At 30.6% G+C, this 24,530-nt stretch overlaps 2 protein-coding genes across 2 annotated transcripts in view; one reads left to right on the forward strand and one right to left on the reverse strand.

Moving 5' to 3' along the window:
- Positions 1 to 7,565: 7,565 nt before the first annotated feature.
- On the reverse strand, positions 7,566 to 22,672 carry ppk13 (pickpocket 13). Its single transcript, XM_075297058.1, has 8 exons — positions 22,510 to 22,672; positions 18,640 to 18,766; positions 18,298 to 18,582; positions 17,703 to 17,790; positions 13,413 to 13,498; positions 12,967 to 13,335; positions 12,798 to 12,901; positions 7,566 to 7,732 (listed from the first exon to the last, which is right to left on the reverse strand). The coding sequence occupies exons 1-8, from the start codon at positions 22,670 to 22,672 to the stop codon at positions 7,566 to 7,568; spliced, it is 1,389 nt and encodes a 462-aa protein (XP_075153173.1).
- Positions 7,614 to 24,530, forward strand: part of LOC142226832 (uncharacterized) — a 73,221-nt gene continuing 56,304 nt past the window's right edge. The window contains exon 1 of the mRNA XM_075297066.1: positions 7,614 to 7,744. The gene's annotated coding sequence lies outside the window, so the exon portion shown is untranslated. The remainder of the gene's footprint in view (positions 7,745 to 24,530) is intronic.

Here is a 24,530-nt window from a genome sequence, read left to right on the forward strand (position 1 = left end):
TCATGGAGATTAACAACAAAGGAAAATATTTGAATTCGCATTTTTTCATCAAACGTCGATTATCTGGATTCAAGATAGAAGCCAGCCACATTCCACTAATTTAATTAAACCATTGGAGTGAAAAAGCCACAAGGGTGCAATGTTAGGTTGGGTTAAAGGGTGATACGGTCAAAATTTGGTCAATATAAACTTGACGTATTTCTTTCAATTTTGCATTTAAAAAACCTGAACACCCCTCATTTTGAAGGTGTGTGTGTGTAGAATGTTGCTCCTATTTTGATTAGGGAATTCACTCTTCAGTTGTCAAAATGCCGTCCAACCAAGAAGAGCAGCGTATCAAAATTTTGCTCGCGCATAGCGAAAATCCGAGCTACTCGCACGCAAAGCTGGCAAAATCGCTAAAAGTTGCCAAATCAACCGTTACAAATGTAATTAAAGTGTTTGGGGAACGTTTGTCGACAGCCAGGAAGTCTGGATCGGGGGGAAATCGAAAACCGGAAGCCGCTGAGACAACAAAGAGAGTTGCCGGTAGTTTCAAGCGAAACCCTAACCTCTCTCTCCGCGATGCCGCAAATAAGCTGGGTGTATCGTCTACAACCGTGCATCGAGCCAAAAAACGAGCCGGACTATCGACTTACAAGAAGGTAGTGACTCCAAATCGCGATGATAAACAAAATACATCGGCCAAAGCGCGATCCCGGAGGCTGTACACGACGATGCTGACGAAGTTTGACTGCGTGGTAATGGACGACGAAACCTACGTCAAAGCCGACTACAAGCAACTTCCGGGACAGGAGTTTTATATGGAAAAAGGAAGGGGAAAGGTAGCAGATATTTTCAAGCACATAAAACTGTCAAAGTTCGCAAAGAAATATCTGGTTTGGCAAGCCATCTGTACCTGTGGCTTGAAAAGCAGCATTTTCATAGCTTCCGGGACTGTCAACCAAGAAATTTACGTGAAAGAGCGTTTGAATAAACGTCTGCTGCCTTTCCTGAAGAAACACGGTTGTTCCGTACTGTTTTGGCCGGATTTGGCATCTTGCCATTACGGTAAAAAGGCCATGGAGTGGTACGCCGCCAACAACGTGCAGGTGGTTCCCAAGGACAAGAACCCTCCCAACACGCCAGAGCTCCGCCCAATTGAGAAATACTGGGCTATTGTCAAGCGGAACCTAAAGAAGACCAAAAAAACTTCAAGGCAAACTGGCTTTCTGCGGCGAAGAAGGTGGACAAGGTGGCTATACAAAATCTGATGGCAGGTGTCAAGAGTGAGGCCCGGCCATTCGGATTTGGAAAAGCGAAAGCCTAACTGAATATTTTTCCTGAATTTTATACTAATTGAACTTTTGATTTTTTAAATAAACGATTTCACCGATTTACACGCGCCTTCCCTTGACCAAATTTTGACCGTATCACCCTTTATGTTTAGCTCAATGGAAGCCACTTAGAGAAGCTTTGGAAATGTCACCAGCATTATTCAGAGGGAATAATCCAAAAGTTTTTGTGTTCCCTGGAAACTGCACACAAAAACAAGTAAGGAAAGTCTAAAGTCGGGCGGGGCCGACTATATTATACCCTGTACCACTTTGTAGATCTAAATTTTCGATACCATATCACATCCGTCATATATAAAGGTTTGTCCCAAATACATACATTTAAATATCACTCGATCTGGACAGAATTTGATAGACTTCTACAAAATCTATAGACTTAAGTCGGCTAATGCACTAGGGTGGAACACAATGTTAGTAAAAAATAACTTATAATACCCTGTTCCACAGTGCGGCGCAGGGTATAAATATGGGAAACATTTAAATCTGAAGCTATTTTAAGGAAACTTCGCAAAAGTTTATTTATGATTTATCGTTCGATATATATGTATTAGAAGTTTAGGAAAATTAGAGTCATTTTTACAAGTTTTTGACTAAGCAGTCGCGATTTTACAAGCAAAATGTTGGTGTTTTGACCATTTTTGTCGAAATCGGAAAAACATATATATGGGAGCTATATCTAAATCTGAACCGATTTTAACCAAATTTGGCACGCATAGCAACAATGATAATTGTACTCCCTGTGCAAAATTTCAACTAAATCGGAGTTAAAAATTGGCCTCTGTGGTCATATGAGTGTAAATCGGGCGAAATCTATATATGGGAGATATATCTAAATCTGAACCGATTTCAATAAAATTTGGCACACTTGACTACACTACTAATTATACTCCTAGTGCACAATTTCAACCAAATTGGGGTAAAACTCTGCCTTCTGGGACCGTATTAGTCCATATCGGGCGATAGATATATATGGGAGCTATATCTAAATCTGAACCGATCTCAATAAATAAATTTAGTACACTCGACTATTAGTACAATTTGTTCTTCTTGTGCAAAATTTTAAGTAAATTAGGGTAAAACTCTGGCTTCTGGGGCCATATAAGTCCATATCGGGCGAAATTTATATATAGGAGCTATATCTAAATCTGAACCGATTGTTTCCAAAATCAGTAGGGATCTATTCTGAGTCAAAACACATACTTGTGCCGAATTTGAAGTCGATTGGACTAAAACTGCGACCTAGACTTTGATTACCAAAATGTGTTCACGGACATACGGACAGACGGACATCGCTATATCGACTCAAGAGCCCACCCTGAGCATTTTTGCCAAAGACACCACGTGTCTATCTCGTCTCCTTCTGGGTGTTGCAAACATATGCACTAACTTATAATACCCTGCTCCACAGTGTGGCGCAGGGTATAAAAATCTGATTCAATCACGAAATTAATTGATCCAATTAATTTTTTAATTGAAATGTCTTCAATCACAGAAATGATAGTATCAATTAAAAAATTAATTGACAGTCAATTAAAAAATTAATTGATCCAATTACAAAGTTAATTGATACTATTAATTTGTGTGATTGATTTTTATTTCAATTAAAAAATTTGTTGTTTCAATTAAATTTTTACTTGAATATGTTTTAAACTCAATTATGATTTTAATTGGAAAAAATTTCGTTAAATTTTTCTGTGTGGGATTAAACCAATTTTTGTAACTAAGCAAGTTTTTACGCAAATTAGTTTCCATTGCATTATTCATTCGATCTATGCACTATGGGGCAAATGACCGGTTTCAGAGGCAAAAATTATAGAAATGCTCTTATAGGTTTAAAATTTGATACACATGGTGTATATAACGTCAGAAGAGCTCATCGGGATTTTCAGATCGATCCGCCCACTTTAACCGTTAATATTTATAACCTGCACCAGTCTAGTTGAAATTTTAGAGCGATCGATGTAAAATTTTGTACAAGTAAATATATATATATATATATATATATATATATATATATATATATATATATATATATATATATATATATATATATATATATATATATATATATATATATATATATATATATATATATATATATATATATATATATATATATATATATATATATATATATATATATATATATATATATATATATATATATATATATATATATATATATATATATATATATATATATATATATATATATATATATATATATATATATATATATATATATATATATATATATATATATATATATATATATATATATATATATATATATTGGGTCATAATAGAACCCTATTGAATTTGGAAGAAATCAGTTCAAATTTAGGTATAGCTCCCATATATATATTTCGCCCGATATGCTCTTATAGGGCCCCAGAAGCCAGAGTTACACCCCGATTTGAATCAAATTTTACACAAAGAATGCAATTTGTATTTCTTCCATTTTTGATTGACTTGAGCGCAAATATTACAATTTTTCTTAATTGTTGATGCCATAAAAGCTTACTTTACATTTCCCGAAAATTTGGAACGTATCTAGTTTACGATACCAAAGATATTTTTATAGAAAATTTTGACAAAACTTTATTTCTCTAGACCATTTTGTCAAAATTTTATTTCTATAAAAAATTTTGTTAAAATTTTATTTTCATAGAAAATTTTGTCAAAATGTTATTTCTATACGAAATGTTGTAAAAATTTTATTTCTATAGAATATTTTGTCAACATTTTATTTCTATAGAAAATTTTGTCAAAGTTTTATTTTTATAGAATTTTTTTTTTTTAAATTTTATTTCTATAGAAAGTTTTGCTAAAATTTTTATTTCTGTAGAAAATTTTGTTAACATTTTATTTACAGCAGAATTCGGTTATAGCGACCGCCAAGGGACCGAAATTATACGTCGTTATAACCGAACGTCGTTGTATACAAATAAGTGTACACAATATTTTTAAGTTTTTTTATCATGTATATTCATATTTATTGAGATTGGAAATAGTTTAGAATTGTGGTTTGTTTTCTATTTACAAGAATTTCTTTTAATAATATACTTTCAATAATTTCAACTGAACTATATAAACTCTCTGATATATCAGAACCCCCAAATCGTAAATACTGTTTTAATGTGTGCACCGCACTCAAAGTTTCTGTCCTAGTTGGAATTTTGATTGGCTCATCTTCGTCATCTGGTTCATTATCGCTGTGAGTTTCATCAGTTTCTTTTGTGTTCTCCAATATTTCTCTCAATGAAGTCTCTTCCGATGTTACGACGTTGTCATCGACATTTACGAACTCATCCCAGTCCTGGTTTGAACTCGAACTCATCCCAAACTGGTTTGAATATTTCTCCTTTGTCATTTGCACCTCTTTTTGGGATAGTCGAAAACAAATTCTGTGATTCCCCGCAGTATATGTTTACTTAGTATTGGCTGACGACAAAAAATGGAATGAAAAAAATAAAAATTTGTACATAGAACTTACATCGTCGTTATAACCGAACGTCCATTCCAAAGCAGACGTGCAAATTGGTCGTTATAAGCAGATGGTCGCAAAACCGGAGTCGTTCTAAGCGAATGCTTGCGCATGTACAAACTATTAAGAACCAAACTTGCTTTGAAAATCCGTCGTTATAAACGGATGGTCGTTATAACCGAGGTCGCTATAAATGAATTCTACTGTATATAGAAAATTTTGTCAATATTTTTTTCAATATTTTTGTCAATATTTTATTTTGTAAAAATTTTATTTCTATAGAAAATTTTGTTAAAATTTTATTTCTATAGAACATTTTGTCAAAATTTTATTTCTATAGAAATAAAATATTTGGTAAAAATTTTATTTCAATCGAACATTTCATCAAAATTTCATTTCTGTAGAACATTTTGTCAAAATTTTATTTCTATAGAAAATTTTGTCAACATTTTATTCCTATAGAAAATTTTGTTAAAATTTTATTTCTATAGAAATAAAATATTTGGTCAAAATTTTATTTCAATCGAACATTTTATCAAAATTTAATTTCGGAAAAAAAATTTGTCAAAATTTTATTTATATAGAAAATTTTTCCAATATTTTATTTCTATAGAAAATGTTGTCAATGTTTATTATTATAGAAATTTTTTAAAATTTTATTTTTATAGAAAATTTTGTCAAAACTTTATTTCTATAGACCATTTTGTCAAAATTTTAATACTATAGAAAATTTTGTTAAAATTTTATTTCTATAGAACATTTTGTCAATTTTTTTTTCTATAGAAATAAAATATTTGGTAAAAATTTTATTTCAATCGAACATTTTGTCATGATTTTATTTCTATAGAAAATTTTGTTAAAAATTGTATTTCTATAGAAAATTTTGTTAAAATTGTATTTTTATAGAAAATTTTGTCAATATTTTATTTCTATGGAATATTTTGTCAAAATTTTATTTCTACAAAATATTTTGTCAAATTTTATTTCCATGGAAAATTTTGTCAAAATTTTATTTCTATAGAAAATTTGGTCATAATTTTAGTTCTAAAGAAAGTTTTGTCAAAATTTTATTTCTGTAGAAAATTTTGTCAAAATTTTATTTCTGTAGAAAATTTTGTCAATATTTTATTTCTATAGAAAATTTTGTCACTATTTTTTTTTTTTGTCAATATTTTATTATGTAAGAAAATTATTTCTATAGAAAATTTTGTCAAATTTTTATTTCTATAGAAAACTTTGTCATAATTTTATTTCTATAGAAGATTTTGTCAAAATTTTATTTCTATTGAAAATTTTGTAAAAATTTTATTTCTATAGAATATTTTGTCAAAATTTTTTTCTATAGAACATTTTGCCAAAATTTTATTTCTATAGAAAATTTTGTCAAAATTTTATTCCTATAAAAAAATTTTATTTCTATAGAAAATATTGTCAAAAATTGTATTTCTATAGAAAATTTTGCTAAAATTGTATTTCTATAGAAAATGTTGTCAAAATTTTATTTCCATAGAAAATTTTGACAAATTTTTATTTCTATAGAAAATTTTGTCAAAATTTTATTTTTATACGAAATGTTGTAAAAATTTTATTTCTATAGAATATTTTGTCAAAATTTTATTTCTATGGAAAATTTTGTCAAAAGTTTATTCCCATGGAAAATTTTCTCAAAATTGTATTTCTGTACGAAATTTTGTAAAAATTTTATTTCTATAGAAACTTTTGTCAAAATTTTCTTTCTATAGAAAATATTGTCAAAACTTTATATGGGCTTGTCAAAAACTGTCTCCCAAAGGCAATGGAAATCTCTAGGACATAATTTGAGCAAAATCTGTGACAAAGAAAAAATTCCATAAATATGCCTACAGCCGATTTATATAATAATTTGACATCGAACCAATTTAAACTTGAAATGCCTTCAAACAGAAATAAAAACTTATCTGCAATTCTTTCTATTTTTATCTTCTGTTAGAAGATACAAAAACAACGTGGTTGGATTGACCTCCTAAATGTCTGAAGTGTTAAATATCAGAAGTAAAAGACAAAATAGTCTATATAACATTTGTAATTTTATTAGAAACCATTAATGCATTAATAGCGATTCAAGATTGACATGCTCGTCTTACACCAATTTTAATATGGATTCAAATCCGGACACACAAAAGACTTCAAAAACATTATCCAACAGCACCTACATCTTAACTATGTTTCTTAGTATTGTAGGCATAAAAGCATTTTTCACAAATGATGCATCACAGTGTATGACATCTCGTATGGACTCGGCTATAATATAATTTCAGTAAAAATAGAATTGTTCCGCGCTAACTGATAGGAAAGTTGCGACATACAGCTTTTTCATGGAAAATAAAAAAAATCTTGCAATTTTAAAGTTCTTGCTCATATTGAACCATGGGATAGATATTGCCATCATCACAAATTTGTTTACCCTGAAATAAAAATTTAATTCTCTGATAAAAAAAAAATAAAACAAAATTTGTGTTTTACAATACTTTGTGCTCGATCAACAACGTTTGCTCGCAAAATGTACGCAAATGTATTTTTATTTTCATTTTTTATTTTAGTGATAATAAGCGAGTAAGCAAAAACAACAAAGACGATAGAGTAAAGTGTGCAAGACATACAATTAAAACAGTAATTCTCAAGTAAACTGTCAAGATCATGATTAGTAGTGAAGCCATTGCCCATTTGTTGCCAGGAAATTGCTGATCATGAGACTGTGCGTCTAATCAATTAAGAGATGCTGTATTCTGTTGACGCTGTTGACGCTGTTGACGCAGGAGACGTTTTTTAGTCATCATACTGCCATAAGGACGGATAGTGGCGTAATAGAAGATTTCGACAAAACTCAAAAGGCTCGCTCCAACAAAGAGACCCGTAGTGCCACCAATCGATACTGCAAATAAAGGTGAAAAAAAAATTAAATTTGATCTTAAATGAAGCCCAATGGAATGAAATTTTAACAAGCAGAAAGATTTCATCGAATATATAGATTCATTTGAAATCAAATGTCTCATTTGGAAAAAGGAGTCGTTTAATTTGAGAAAAGTTTCCCAAAGGGAATATTCAGTTTTTCATTTTGTAGGAAAATACAGGCATTCTGCACAGAAAAATATTTGCAAAGTATTTACGTCAATTTTAAATTTAAAATAAATTGATCAGATTAAAATAAAGAAATTTTAATAAAAATAATATTAAAATCTTTGCCTCAATTTTCTTTTCACCAAATTTAGGACGCGAATTTTTGAAATTTGCGTTCATCCGTAAAGCATTGGACACATGTTTGATTAAAAAAAAAATAATAAAAATATTTAAATTAACTGAAATATCAAATCTTTAGATTAGAAATAAAACAAAGCTTCTTATATAGATTAAGGCATATTTTCAGGATGTGACAACTTTGGGTTAATTTTTTTTAATTAAAAAAATATTTTTTTTTTTTATTTCGAAGTATCCAAAAAAAACAGAAAAACCAAAAACTCAATCTAAATATTCTTTTTGGGACCCGGAAGTGGTGCATCCTTGGCTCAGAAGCCATGGAATTTATATGGGCTTGAAAAACTTAAAAGAATAAAATACTACTTGCAATTCAGAATATTTAAATTTATTGCAAAACCTACGTAAGACAAAGTATTTTTATAAATCATCTCAAAACTTCTTGTTATGTAAAAACTAAATCCATCGCTAAAAGAGCATTTTTTATGGACATTAAAATTAGCAATGACTTAGGACGAGCCACCGTGGTGCAATGGTTAGCATGCCCGCCTTGCATACACAAGGTCGTGGGTTCGATTCCTGCTTCGACCGAACACCAAAAAGTTTTTCGAAATATTGCTCTAAGACCCCATAAAGTATATATATTCGGGGTCGTGGTGAAATTCTGAGTCGATCTAAGCATGTCCGTCCGTCCGTCTGTTGAAATCAGGCTAACTTCCGAACGACACAAACTATCGACTTGAAACTTGGCACAAGTAGTTGTTATCGATGTAGGTCAGATGGTATTGAAAATGGGCCATATCGGTCGACTTTTACGTATAGCCCCCATATAAAGGGACCCTCAGATTTGGCTCGTGGAGCCTCTATTAGAAACATATTTCATCCGATCCGTCTGAAATTTGGTACATGGTGTTTGTATATGGTCTCTAACATCCATGCAAAAATTGGTCCACATCGGTCCATAATTATATATAGCCCCAATATAAACCGATCCCCAGATTTGGCTTGCGGAGCCTAAAAGAGAAGCATATTTCATCCGATCCGCCTGAAATTTGGTACATGGTGTTGGTATATGGTCTCTAACAACCATGAAAAAATTGGTTCACAGCGGTCCATAATTATATATAGCCCCAATATAAACCGATCCCCAGATTTGGCTTGCGGAGCCTAACAGAGAAGCAAATTTCATCCGATCCGCCTGAAATTTGGTACATGGTGTTGGTATATGGTCTCTAACAACCATGCAAAAATTGGTCCACATCGGTCCATAATTATATATAGCCCCCATATAAACCGATCCCCAGATTTGGCTTGTGGAGCCTCAAAGAGAAGAAAATTTCATCCGATCCGGCTGAAATTTGGTACATGATGTTGGTATATGGTCTCTAACAACCATGCAAAAATTGGTTCATATCGGTCCTTAATTATATATAGCCCCCATATAAACCGATCCCCAGATTTGGCTTGTGGAGCCTCTAAGAGAAGCATATTTCATCCGATCCGGCTGAAATTTGGTACATGGTGTTGGTATATGGTCTCTAACAATCATGCAAAAATTGGTCCACATCGGCCCATAATTATATATAGCCCCCAATAAACCGATCCCCAGATTTGGCTTGCGAAGCCTCAAAGAGAAGCAAATTGCATCTGATCCGGCTGAAATTTGGTACATGGTATTGGTATATGGTCTCTAACAACCGTGCAAAAATTGGTCTACATCGGTCCATAATTATATATAGCGCCCATGTAAACCGATCTCCAGATTTGGGTTACGGAGCCTCAAAGAGAAACAAATTTCATCCGATCCGCCTGAAATTTAGTACATGATGTTGGTATATGCACGCTCACAAAAAAACGCTTCTGTAACATATACTCCCAAACATATTTTGCTTCAAGCATATATATTTTTGGGTATTGCCCAAACATTTATATGTTTGATCTCTTCCAATATATAATATGTTTGAAAGCATATTGGTCTAAACAATATATGTTTGGGTAGTCTAAGTTCCAAACATTTTGTATTTTTGAATCCAAATTCAATAATGTTGTCTTCCAAAAAACAATATGTTATTATGTGAACATATAATATGTTTGGAAGCATTTTGCACCCAAAAATATTATATGCTTAAAAAAAATTCTCCCAAACAATATTGTGCTCAAAATTTTATTTATTTATTTACAATCATAATGAATTATGAAAATAAACAGGTACAGGAAATAAACAGCACCTATATGCTAACAACATAGGTTTTCGACCTGAATGCTCAAAATTTTGTTTCTGCCTAATTGTATATTCCCTCACATCTTTCTCACTTCCACGAGATTTTTTAGTTCTTAGCACCTTTTTCTGTAATACAAACATTGTAGAAGAAATTATTCAATTTTATGATTTTTTTTATTTTAATTTTACCTTTTGCCGGACGGGGATTCGAACAGCGGACCACACAGTTTGTAAGGATCAAAGAAGTAGCTGATCAATTGCCCAAGGAAAAATAAAATGTTAATTTTGTAATAACAAGCAACAACCACCAACTTAATTCAATATCGCTCCCTGTTAAATAGCGCTCCAAGCTACTAAACACATATATGTTTATAGGCTATTTCTAAATTAATATATGTTTGCATCCAAGCATATTATATTTACAAACATTTTATGTCCCAAACATAATATGTTCTAACATATTAATATATATGTCCCAAACATGTTATGCTAGTTTATGAACATTATATGCTTGCACTCAAAAATATTGTGTTTAAAAATTTGTGTTCCAAACATATAATGTTTATAGCCAAACATATGAAAAACAGTCTTTTTCATCCGTGTGGTCTCTAACAACCATGCAAAAATTGGTCCACATCGGTCCATAATTATATATAGCCCCCATATAAACCCATCCCCAGATTTGGCTTGTGGAGCCTCTAAGAGAAGCATATTTCATCCGATCCGGCTGAAATTTGGTACATGGTGTTGGTATATGGTCTCTAACAATCATGCAAAAATTGGTCCACATCGGTCCATAATTATATATAGCCCCCAATAAACCGATCCCCAGATTTGGCTTGCGAAGACTCAAAGAGAAGCAAATTGCATCCGATCCGGCTGAAATTTTGGTACATGGTATTGGTATATGGTCTCCAACAACCGTGCAAAAATTGGTCTACATCGGTCCATAATTATATATAGCCCCCAATAAACCGATCCCCAGATTTGGCTTGCTAAGCCTCAAAGAGAAGCAAATTGCATCCGATCCGGCTGAAATTTGGTACATGGTATTGGTATATGGTCTCTAACAACCGTGCAAAAATTGGTCTACATCGGTCCATAATTATATATAGCGCCCATATAAACTGATCCCCAGATTTGGGTTACGGAGCCTCAAAGAGAAACAAATTTCATCCGATCCGCCTGAAATTTAGTACATGATGTTGGTATATGGTCTCTAACAACCATGCAAAAATTGGTCCACATCGGTTCATAATTATATATAGCCCCCATATAAACCGATCCCCAGATTTGGCTTGCAAAGTCTCCAAGAGAAGCAAATTTCATCCGATCCGGCTGAAATTTGGAACATGGTGTTAGTATATGATCTTTAACAACCGTGCCACAATTGGTCCATATCGGTGCATAATTATATATAGCCCTCATATAAAACGTTCTCCAGATTTGACCTCCAGAGCCTCTTGGAGGAGCAAAATTCATCCGATCCGGTTCAAATTAGGAACATGGTGTTAGTATATGGTCGCTAACAACCATACCAAAATTGGTCCAATCACACAAAAATTGGTCCATATCTGTTCACAATCATGGTTGCCACTAGAGCCAAAAATAATCTACCAAAATTTTATTTCTATAGAAAATTTTGCCAAAATTTTATTTCTAGAGAAAATTTTGTTAAAATTTTATTCGGTTCATAATAAAATTTTCATCATTGTCAAAATTTTATTTCTATAGAAAATTTTGTCAAAATTTTATTTCTATAGAAAATTCTGTTCAAATTTTATTCGGTTCATAATCATGGTTGCCACTCGAGCCAAAAAGAATCTACCAAGATTTTATTTCTATAGAAAATTTTGTTAAAATTTTATTTCTGTAGAAATTTTTGTCAAAATTTTCTTTCTATAGAAAATTTTGTCAACATTTTTATTTCTATAGAAAATTTTGTGAAAATTTTATTTCTATAGAAAATTTTGTTAAAATTTTATTTCTGTAGAAAATTTTGTCAAAATTTTGTGTCTACTTTGTCAAACTGAATTATATACGTATTGGATCGATCTTTTTTTGGTTTAATATATACCACGTATGGACTTACATACAATTTAGAAGATGGTGTTAGGAGGTTTTAAGATACCTTGCCATCGGCAAGCGTTACCGCAACTTAAGTAATTCGATTGTGGATGGCAGTGTTTAGAAAAAGTTTCTACGCAATCCATGATGGAGGGTACATAAGCTTCGGCCTGGCCGAACTTACGGCCGTATATACTTGTTGAAAATACATACTTAGCGTGCTATCAGCGTTTGTAATACTTGTAAGTTAAAATTTTATAAAATTAATAAAAATATATTTTTTAGTTAATAAACAAGTTTCTTACTGGTGCATTTACTGTTTTTTTTTTTTTCAGTGTACCAAGGCTATATAAAGTATTCTACATGAAAACTTTAATTCAGTAAAGTTATATATAAAACTTAAACTAAAGTTTAAACTAAAATTGTGGCAAATGTTTTCACTACTGGCTTTACTTACCCACCAAATCCAATTTTCCTCTGACCAAATTTCTCTTATAACGTTCCGTGGGTAATTCCACCAAAGCTATTTCGACTTTCGAAAAGGGTATTTGACTGTAAATACTAAAATAAATATATATAACAATAAAACCAACTATATATATCTATATCTCTTGATCCGGACATACTTATCCTTGCTATCCACAGCAGTGGTTATATCCACTTCAGTACATGAAGGTAAACAATCACATACCAAACCACGGCGACTTTTAGACCATTTCGCAATGATCACTGAAAGATCTTCATAGTTACGATTTAGACACTCCAATCCATCCATATTACACATTTGATGACTTGGAGTATTGGGAGCCAGATGACTGGAACAATTACACAATTCCAACTGTTTATCTTTGCGACATTGGACCGTACAAGCACTGTAGCTATAGTACCGATGAACATCTAAATTATTCTCATCATTGAAACGGCAATTACGCTGTGAGACTTTAGTATCACGAATTTGTTCATCATTTTGAATATCTCTTTTGGCTATGTGACGTCTAGTTGATGGTAAGACATGGCATTGATTATGATGAGTGCCTATAAAGTAGGAGCTATTAAAGTCAAATACACTTACACAAAGGATATATAGGGGCCCACTATTAAATAATCCGTTTTGGGTGTGACTAAGGTGGGTACTTCTTCCTCACCCAAAATGAAAACCTTAAAAAGAAGAATTAAATGGTATGAATTTCGTATAAATGGGATTTTATAAAATAGCATACAAAGGCAAAACCTCACCGATATTATTTCAATAAAATTGAATTTGAAATCATAATACATTAAATAATTAGTTGATTTAATTAATTTGTTACTAAAAAAATAATATAGAATCAAAATGAATTGGTAAAATATGAAATTAAATAATTAATTGATTCAATAAATTTGTTACTTAAAACAATAATATAGACTAAACTAAATGCAATTAAATCTGTTATATTTTATTATTGTTGGGAGCCACCGTGGTGCAATGGTTAGCATGCCCGCGGTGGATTATCCCACCTCAGTAATGCTGGTGACATTTCTGAGGGTTTCAAATCTTCGCTAAGTGGTTTCACTGCAATGTGGAACACCGTTCGGACTCGGCTATAAAAAGGAGGTCCCTTGTCATTGAGCTTAACATGGAATCGGGCAGGACTCAGTGATAAGAGAGAAGTTCACAACTGTGGTATCACAATGGACTGAATAGTCAAAGTGAGCCTGATACATCGGGCTGCCACATGACCTAACCTAACCTAACATTGTTGCCATTATTTGATACTAAGTGACTACACTCAAAAAACAGTAAACCCACCAGGAAGGAAAGTTTTGGTTATTTTTAAGAAATTTTAACTAAACAAAGAAACAAAACTAAGTAACTATTTTTCGACCAATTCAAAAAAAAACATAAGACATCGCTATTTTTGTACATAACAAGTAAGGAAAGTCTAAAGTCGGGCGGGGCCGCCTATATTATACCCTGCACCACTTTAAAGATCTAAATTTTCGATACCATATCACATCCGTCAAATGTTTTGGGTGCTATATATAAAGGTTTGTCCCAAATACATACATTTAAATATCACTCGATTTGGACAGAATTTGATAGACTTTTACAAAATCTATAGACTCAAAATTTAAGTGGCTAATGCACTAGGGTGGAACACAATTTTAGTAAAAAACAAGTAAGGAAAGTCTAAAGTCGGGCGGGGCCGACTATATTATACCCTGCACCACTTTGTAGATCTAAATTTTCGATACCATATCACATCCGTCAAATATGTTGGGGGCTATATATAAAGGTTTGTCCCAAATATATACATTTAAATATCACTCGATCTGAACAGAATTTGATAGACTTCTACAAAATCTATAGACTCAAAATTTAAGTCGGCTAATGCACTAGGGTAGAACACAATGTTATTAAAAAAATATGGGAAACGTTTAAATCTGAAGCAATTTTAAGGAAAATTCACAAAAGTTTATTTATGATTTATCGCTCGATATATATGTATTAGAAGTTTAGGAAAATTAGAGCCATTTTTACAACTTTTCGACTAAGCAGTGGCGATTTAACAAGGAAAATGTTGGTATTTTGACCATTTTTGTCGAAATCAGAAAAACATATATATGGGAGCTATATCTATATCTATATCAAATTTGGCACACATGACTATATTACTAATTGTACTCCTAGTGCAAAATTTAAACCAAATTGGGCCAAAACTCTGGCTTTTAGGGCCATATTTGTCCATATCGGGCAAAAGATATATATGGAAGCTATATCTAAATCTGAACCGATTTCAATCAAATTTGGCACACATGACTATACTACTAAGTGTACTCCTTGTGCAAAATTTCAAGCTAATCGGGATAAAACTCTGGCTTCTGGGGCCATATAAGTGCATATCGGGCGAAAGATATATATGGGAGCTATATCTAACTCTGAATCGATTTCAACCAAATTTGGCACGCATAGCTACAATGCTAAATCTACTCCCTTTGGAAAATTTCAACCAAATTGGGCCAAAACTCTGGCTTTTAGGACCATATTAGTCCATATCGGGCGAAATATATATAAGGGAGCTATATCTAAATCTGAACCGATTTCAATCAAATTTGGGGCACATGACTATACTACCAATTGTACTCCTTGTGCAAAATTTCAAGCCAATCGGGATAAAACTCTGGCTTCTGCACGGATGAAAAAGACTGTTTTTCATATGTTTGGCTATAAACATTATATGTTTGGAACACAAATTTTTAAACACAATATTTTTGAGTGCAAGCATATAATGTGCATAAACTAGCATAACATGTTTGGGACATATATGTTAATATGTTAGAACATATTATGTTTGGGACATAAAATGTTTGTAAATATAATATGCTTGGATGCAAACATATATTAATTTAGAAATAGCCTATAAACATATATGTGTTTAGTAGCTTGGAGCGCTATTTAACAGGGAGCGATATTGAATTAAGTTGGTGGTTGTTGCTTATTATTACAAAATTAACATTTTATTTTTCCTTGGGCAATTGATCAGCTACTTCTTTGATCCTTACAAACTGTGTGGTCCGCTGTTCGAATCCCCGTCCGGCAAGAGGTAAAATTAAAATAAAAAAAATCATACAATTGAATAATTTCTTCTACAATGTTTGTATTACAGAAGAAGGTGCTAAGAACTAAAAAATCTCGTGGAAGTGAGAAAGATGTGGGGGAATATACAATTGGTCAGAAACAAAATTTTGAGCATTCAGGTCGAAAACCTATGTTGTTAGCACCTATATTACCTGTTTATTTTCATAATTCATTATGATTGTAAATATATAAATAAATAAATAAAATTTTGAGCACAATATTGTTTGGGAGAATTTTTTTTAAGCATATAATATTTTTGGGTGCAAAATGCTTCCAAACATATTATATGTTCACATAATAACATATTGTTTTTTGGAAGACAACATTATTGAATTTGGATGCAAAAATACAAAATGTTTGGAACTTAGACTACCCAAACATATATTGTTTAGACCAATATGCTTTCAAACATATTATATATTGGAAGAGATCAAACATATAAATGTTTGGGCAATACCCAAAAATGTATATGCTTGAAGCAAAATATGTTTGGGAGTATATGTTACAGAAGCGATTTTTTGTGAGCGCGTGGGTCCATATAAGTGCATATCGGGCGAAAGATATACATGGGAGCTATATCTAAATCTGAATCGATTTCAACCAAATTTGGCACGCATAGCTACAATGCTAAATCTACACCCTGTGAAAAAAAAAACCAAATTGGGCCAAAACTCTGGCTTTTAGGACCATATTAGTCCATATCGGGCGAAAGATATATATGGGAGCTATATCTAAATCTGAATCGATTTCAATAAAATTTGGCACACTTGACTATACTACTAATTGTACTCCTAGTGCAAAATTTCAACCAAATACATCCAAAAATCTGGCTTCTGGGGCCATATATGTCCATATCGGGCGAAAGATATATATGGGAGCTATATCGAAATCTGAACCGATTTCAATCAAATTTTGCACACTTGACTATACGACTAAGTGTTATGTTTGTACAAAATTTCAAGCAAATCGGTATAAAACTCTGGCTGCTGGGTCCATATTAGTGCATATCGGGCGAAAGATATATATGGGAGCTATATCTAAATCTGAACCGATTTCTTCCAAAATCAATAGGGTTCTATTCTGACCCAAATTAGGAACATGTGCCAAATTTGAAGGCGATTGGATTTAAATTGCGATCTAGACTGTGATCACAAAAATGTGTTTACAGACAGACGGACGGATGGACGGACAGACGGACATGGTTATATCGACTCAGGGACCCACCCTGAGCATTATTGCCAAAGACACCATGTGTCTATCTCGTCTCCTTCTAGGTGTTACAAACATATGCACTAACTTATAATACCCTGTTCCACAGTGTGGCGCAGGGTATAAACATTTAAATATTTTCTTTTAGGTTAACTTTAACAGAAAAGTTCGTTAGCTAACGTAGCACTAACAGAGCTTCATGAAAATGGGGGTTAGAGGCACAAAAAGTCCAACACTTAAAAAATGTGGCAAATTTGCCACTAAAGTGGCACAACGGTAACACTGGTTAGATTATGCAAATTTCTACTGAGAATAAAATCTACGCCAATGTCTCTATTTCTCAAATGACAAGTGTGGACTCTCTCTCTCTCTCTGGCTCTCATTTTCTGGCTTTTTCAAATAATTATATGGTACACGAATTATCGGACAACCCACTTTTATATACTCATAAAACTCAAAGTTTACATACGAATTATTCACTTCAAAACAAATCTACAATGTTCTACAAGAGTACATACATTTTCTTCAACTTACCACAGCTTCTGTGTGTATATCCAATTTTAAATTTCCCGGTCCTGTATAGCGATTGGACCACATATTCAAACGAGGACCATCGTTTTTCCTAAATGTACAAAAAATTAGACAATTAACTGATTTAATTATACACAGAAAAACCAATATCATAAAAATATTTCCAATTATAAAGTTGATTGAAGCTTGCAACCTTTTCAATTAACTGAAAAAATACTCGGCATACTTTCAGGCGGTATACATGTCCAATTGAAACAAAATATAATATGAGATACAAAAACTGCTCATTAATTTAGTACTCCGAGTTTAAATCCGGATGGTTGGCAAGACACCGATCACATCCATAAAGTGGCACAACGGTATAAATAGTATTCGTTGTTAACAATTTGACCGGCCGATCGGAAGGAAGTCGGGCAGCTGAAGTCGGAAGCCTGAACTAACGGGCTTACTATACCTAACCCAATTAACTCTTCTTTGTTCCCCGCAGTACTACCGTATGCCATTTAGGGCTACTACCCTTTTTATTTCGTCTTACTTGAAGTATGCTCTCCCAATGCGATGAAGATATAAAAACCAAAACTAGCCTAGTCATACTTACCCCGCTTGCAATGAATTGATGGCATAACACAAACCCAACTCAGTTTCCATGCGATGAAAATATCGACAACACTGAAATGGTTTATTATTCCACATGCAATTCTTAATGGTACTCTGGCAGCTGCTGCGCACCAACTGGGCATAATAGGAGAAATTCGTATAGAAACAATTTTCGGATGGTTCTTCACCACCACATTCATGAACAGTGTGATAGGATTCACCACGAAAGAAAGCAATTTCACTTAAAACTTCTTCCAAAGTGAAATCATGATCGGCACCCCATAATCTGTAAAGCAAAGGCAAATGAGGTGCTTTGGAGAATTTTTTACTTATGTGTGCTTACTGTTCGGCCACCTCCTGTATGCGATCCATATTTTTTGACTCACATATTACTATAGCTGGAAAGTTGGTTTCCCAATCACGATAACTCGATTCAACTCCAAAACTTATGGCATTATTCTCAAAGGCATCTGAAAACGCAGATCTTATTTAAATTAATATAATTTAAGAAAATAGAATTTTGGAATATCGAGATAATACGATATCTGCACATAAACCGATTTATAAAATGTATAGAAATTAACAAAATTTCCTATGGAAAATGAATTTTGACAAAATTTCTTATAGAAATGAAATGTTTGCAAAATTTCTTATAGAAATGAAATTTTGACAAAATTTCCTATAGCAATGAAATATTGATAAAATCTTCTATAGAAATGAAATTTTGATAAAATCTTCTATAGAAATGAATTTTGACAAAATTTCTTATAGAAATGAAATTTTGACAAAATTTCCTATAGAAATGAAATTTTGACAAAATTTCCTATATAGAAATGAAATTTTCACAAAATTTCCCATAGAAATGAAGTTTTGACAAAATTTCCTATATATAGATGAAATTTTGATACAATTTTCCATAGAAATGAAATTTTCACAAAATTTCCCATAGAAATGAAGTTTTGACAAAATTTCCTATATAGAGATGAAATTTTGATACAATTTTCCATAGAAATGAAATTTTGGTAAAATTTCCTACAGAAATGAAATTTTGACAATATTTCCTATAGAAATGAAATTTTGCAAAAATTTCCTAAAAATGAAATTTTGACAAAATTTCCTATATTGCAATGAAATTTTGACAAAATTTCCTATATTGCAATGAAATTTTGATAAATTTTGATTCTATAGAAGATAGAAATGAAATTTTGACAAAATTTCTTAAATAGAAACAAAATTTTGATAAAATCGTCTATAGAAATGAAATTTTGACAAAATTTCCTATAGAAATTAAATTTTGACACAATTTCCCACACAAATGAAATTTTGACACAATTTCCTATAGAAATTAAATTTTGACACAATTTCCTACAGAAATGAAATTTTAACAAAATTTTCTATAGAAATGTAATGTTTACAAAAATTCCTATCGAAATGATATTTTGACAAAATTTCCTATAGAAATGAAATTTTGACAAAATTTCCTATAGAAATGAAAGTTTGACAAAATTTCTTATAGAAATGAAATTTTGACAAAATTTCCTATAGAAATTAAATTTTGACAAAATTTTCTACAGATATGACATTTTGACAATATTTCCTTTAGAAATGAAATTTTACAAAAATTTCCTATAGAAATGAAATTTTGACAAAATTTGGTATAGAAATGAAATTTTGTCAAAATTTCCTATAGAAATGAAATTTGACAAAATTCCCTACAGAAATGAAATTTTGACAAAATTACATATAAAACTGAAATTTTGAAAAAAACCCTGTAGAAATAAAATTTCCTGAAATTTTGACAAAATTTCCTATAGAAATGAAAGTTTGGCAAAATTTCCATAGAAATGACAGTTTGGCAAAATTGGCATAGAAATGAAATTTTTGCAAAATTTCCTATAGAAATGAAATTTTGGTAAAATTTCCTATAGAAATAAAATTTTGAAAAAAAACCCTGTAGCAATAAAATTTTGACAAAATTTCCTATGGAAATAAAATTTTTACAAAATTTCCCATAGAAATGAAATTTTGAAAAAAAACCCTGTAGAAATAAAATTTTTACAAAATTGCCCATAGAAATGAAATTTTGACAAAATTTCTTATAGAAATGAAATTTTGACAAAATTTCTTATAGAAATGAAATTTTGACAAAATTTCCTATAGAAATGAAACTTTGACAAAATTCCCTATAGAAATGAAATTTTGACAAAATTTCCTATATTGCAATGAAATTTTGATAAATTTTGATTCTATAGAAGATAGAAATGAAATTTTGACAAAATTTCCTAAATAGAAACAAAATTTCGATAAAAACTTCTATAGAAATAAAATTTTGACAAAATTTCCTATAGAAATGAAATTTTGACACAATTTCCTACAGAAATGAAATGTTGACACAATTTCCTATATAAATGAAATTTTGACACAATTTCCTACAGAAATGAAATTTTAACAAAATTTCCTATAGAAATGTAATGTTGACAAAAATTCCTATCGAAATAATATTTTGACAAAATTTCCTATAGAAATGAAATTTTGACAAAATTTCCTATAGAAATGAAAGTTTGACAAAATTTCTTATAGAAATGAAATTTTGACAAAATTTCCTATAGAAATTAAATTTTTACATAATTTCCTATAGAAATGAAATTTTGACAAAATTTCCCATGGAAATGAAATTTTGACAAAATATCCAAGAGAAAAGAAATTTTGACAAAAATTCCTATCGAAATGAAATTTTGACAAAATTTCCTATAGAAATTAAATTTTGACAAAATTTCCTATAGAAAATAAATTTTGACAAAATCTTCTATAGAAATGAAAATTTGACAAAATGGAAATTTTGTCAAATATAGAATATATATAGAAATGAAATTTTGACAATTTTTGCAAAATTTCCTAAAGAAATGTAATTTTGACAAAAATTGCGATAGAAAAGAAATTTTGACAAAAATTCCTATCGAACTGAAATTTTGACAAAATTTCCTATAGAAATGAAATTTTGACAAAATTTCCTATAGAAAGGAAGTTTTGACAAAACTTCTTATAGAAATAAAATTTTTACAAAATTCCTATAGAAATGAAATTTTGAAAACTTTCCTATAGAAATTCAATTTTGACAAAAGTTCCTATAGAAATGAAATTTTGACAAAATTTCCTATAGAATATAAATTTTGACTAAATCTTCTATAGAAATGAAAATTTGACAAAATTTCCTATAGAAATGAAATTTTGACAAAATTTCCTATAGAAATGAAATTTTGACAAAATTTCCTATAGAAATGTAATTTTGACAAAATTTTCCTACAGAAATAAAATTTTTACAAAATTTCCTAAAGAAATAGAAATACAATTTTTACAAAATTTCCTAAAGAAATAGAAATAAAATTTTTACAAAATTTCCTAAAAAAATGTAATTTTGACAAAAATTCCAATAGAAAAGAATTTTTAACAAAATTCCTATCGAAATGAAATTTTAACAAAATTTCCTATAGAAATGAAATTTTGACCAAACTTCTTATAGAAATAAAATTTTGACAAAATTTCCTATAGAAATTAAATTTTGACAAAATTTCCTATAGAAAATAAATTTTGACTAAATAAATAGAAATGAAAATTTGACAAAATTTCCTATAGAAATGAAATTTTGACAAAATTTCCTATAGAAATGAAATTTTGACAAAATGTTCTATACTGAAATGAAATCTTGATAAAATCTTCTATAGAAATGAAATTTTGACAAAATTTCCTATAGAAATAAAATTTTTACAAAATTTCCTAAAGAAATGTAATCTTGACAAAAATTCCAATAGAAGAGAAATTTTGACAAAAATTCCTATTGAAATAAAATTTTGACAAAATTTCCTATAGAAATGAATTTTTGACAAAATTTTCTATAGAAATGAAATTTTGACAAAATTTCCTATAGAAATGAATTTTTGACAAAATTTTCTATAGAAATGAAATTTTGACAAAATTTTCCATAGAAATGAAATTTTGACAAAATTCCCAATAGAAATGAAATTTTGCAAAAATTTTCTACAGAAATTAAATTTTGCAAAAATGTTCTACAGAAATGAAATTTTGCAAAAATTTCCTATAGAAATAAAATGTTGACAAAATTTTCTATAGAAATAAAATTTGGACAAAAATTTAAATCAATTATGCCAATAATTGATTTTTGTTTGGCTTCATTTTTTCCTGTGTTTTTTCTTACCCAAAGAGGCCTTTATCAGTTTCCATGAAGCATACCAAGACGCCACTAAACACATAGCCCAAAATATTTTTTCCACCCAAGTTAACTCTTTGTCCACAATAAAACGTGCTCCATGTAGTGTCGAATTTTCCATATACTCTTCCACGACATCACGTAAACGCATCATCCTCTTAAGTTTCCTCCTTCGAATGTATTGCGTATAAAGAAAGGTGGCTGTCGTTTGTTATAAGGTATTCACGTGAAATCAAGACACCTTTATACGTTGAATGTCCAATGACAAATGTTCAAATGTCACAGCAGTTTGAAATTGGCATTTATTTTACCCCTAAGAAGCATTTATCCTGTCGTGGTTGGAATTTTTGGGGGTTTTAATTATTCCTGAATGGCGTTAAGTTTCGTTTTATGTTCAGGCATGATGTAATTATCCTCTCAAAGATGGCTTATCTGGAAAAAGGTTTTGCAACATTTGTTACAATTCTCACGTGTAGCTACCACCTGTAACAAATTGAGTTCATTCAAAGTCCATGATTGATTATTTCATGTGACGCTTATGATGGTCTGTCTCATTTTTAAGGGCTGGTCTCATGTTCATGTTGGCTAAATAATATTTGTGCTGGTCTTTAAGTTACTCAGTCGGCTAGTTAATTTGGCTGAAATGTAAGATGGTTTGCAAATTGTTGCGTTTTTATTCAGATAACCAATTTGATGTTTACGATTTCTCTTGAAAGCGCCATTTTCACTTTTGTGACCTTGTTCAGTCCCTCGTGGTCCCCGTTGAATTTCTTGGTCATTTGCCCTTTTACTCCAATTTCTGACAAGTAATTTTGGGACAATGATTAGTTGACATTTGATTTGATTGATATAGGACGACAAATCATGGAATCTTTGGAATTATAATGGTCATTGAGCTAAACATAGAATCGGGCAGCACTCATTGAGAAGAGAGAGAATTTCACCACTTGTGGTATCACAATGGACTGAATAGCCTAAGTGAGTCTGAAACGTGTGTGAAGAATTGGTCCGTGTACCGAATACGTTTTTCTTGTGTTAGAGTTTTTTATCACCAATATTTTTTTGTTACACAAACGCAGTCCATTTTGTTTATCTCAAGCACTGTTCTTCTCTGACTTGTACAAACAATGATGCTAAGAACTAAAAAACCTCGCTGAAGTGAAAAAGATGTGAGGGAAGATTCAATTAGCCAGAAAAGATTTTTTTTTTTGGAGTTAGTCTTTATGAAATTGTTTTTGCATCCTGGAAAAGAATAAATGTTTATTACAAAAAGTATATAATTGTGCGAATATCTGTATTAGTTCCCGAAAATTTTATGACTATGGAAAATTTTGTCAAAATCTTATTTCTATAGACAATTTTGTCAAAATTTTATTTATATAGACAATTCTGTCAAAATTTTATTTATATAGACAATTCTGTCAAAACTTTATTTCTATATAAAATTTTGTCAAAATTTTATTCATACAGAAAATTTAGTCACAATTTTATTTATATTGAAAATTTTGTCAGCATTTTATTTCTATAGAAAAATTTGACAGCATTTTATTTCTATAGAAAATATTCTCAAATTTTAATTATTATAGAAAATTTGTCAAAATTTTATTTCTATAGATAATTTTGTCAAACTTTTATTTCTATAGAAAATTTTGTCAAAATTTTATTTCTATAGAAAATTTTATCAAAATTTTATTTCTATAGAAAATATTGCGAAATTATATTTCTAAAGAAAACTTTGTCAAAATTGTATTTCTATAGAAAATTTTGTTAAAATTTTATTTCTATAGAAAATTTTGTCAAAATTTTATTTGTATAGAAAATTTTGTCAAAATTTTATTTGTATAGAAAATTTTGTCAAAATTTTATTTCTATAGCAAATTTTGTAACAATTTTATTTCTATAGAAAATTTTGTCAACATTTTATTTCTGTACAAAATTTTGTCCAAATTTTGTTTCTATAGAACATTTTGTCAACATTTTATTTATATAGACAATTCTGTCAAAATTTT

Source organism: Haematobia irritans, chromosome 2, assembly GCF_050003625.1.
Source record: "Haematobia irritans isolate KBUSLIRL chromosome 2, ASM5000362v1, whole genome shotgun sequence".
NCBI classification, from domain to species: domain Eukaryota; kingdom Metazoa; phylum Arthropoda; class Insecta; order Diptera; family Muscidae; genus Haematobia; species Haematobia irritans.

What these genes read in the sequence shown, in the direction of transcription:
- ppk13 (XM_075297058.1), bottom strand. Translation starts at nt 22,672, where the DNA reads ATGCGTTTACGTGATGTCGTGGAAGAGTATATGGAAAATTCGACACTA. An exon ending in ACTGATAAAGGCCTCTTTGG is followed by an intron (nt 18,767 to 22,509) that starts GTAAGAAAAAAC and finishes CTGCGTTTTCAG; the next exon opens with ATGCCTTTGAGAATAATGCC. An exon ending in ATCAATTCATTGCAAGCGGG is followed by an intron (nt 17,791 to 18,297) that starts GTAAGTATGACT and finishes TTGTACATTTAG; the next exon opens with GAAAAACGATGGTCCTCGTT.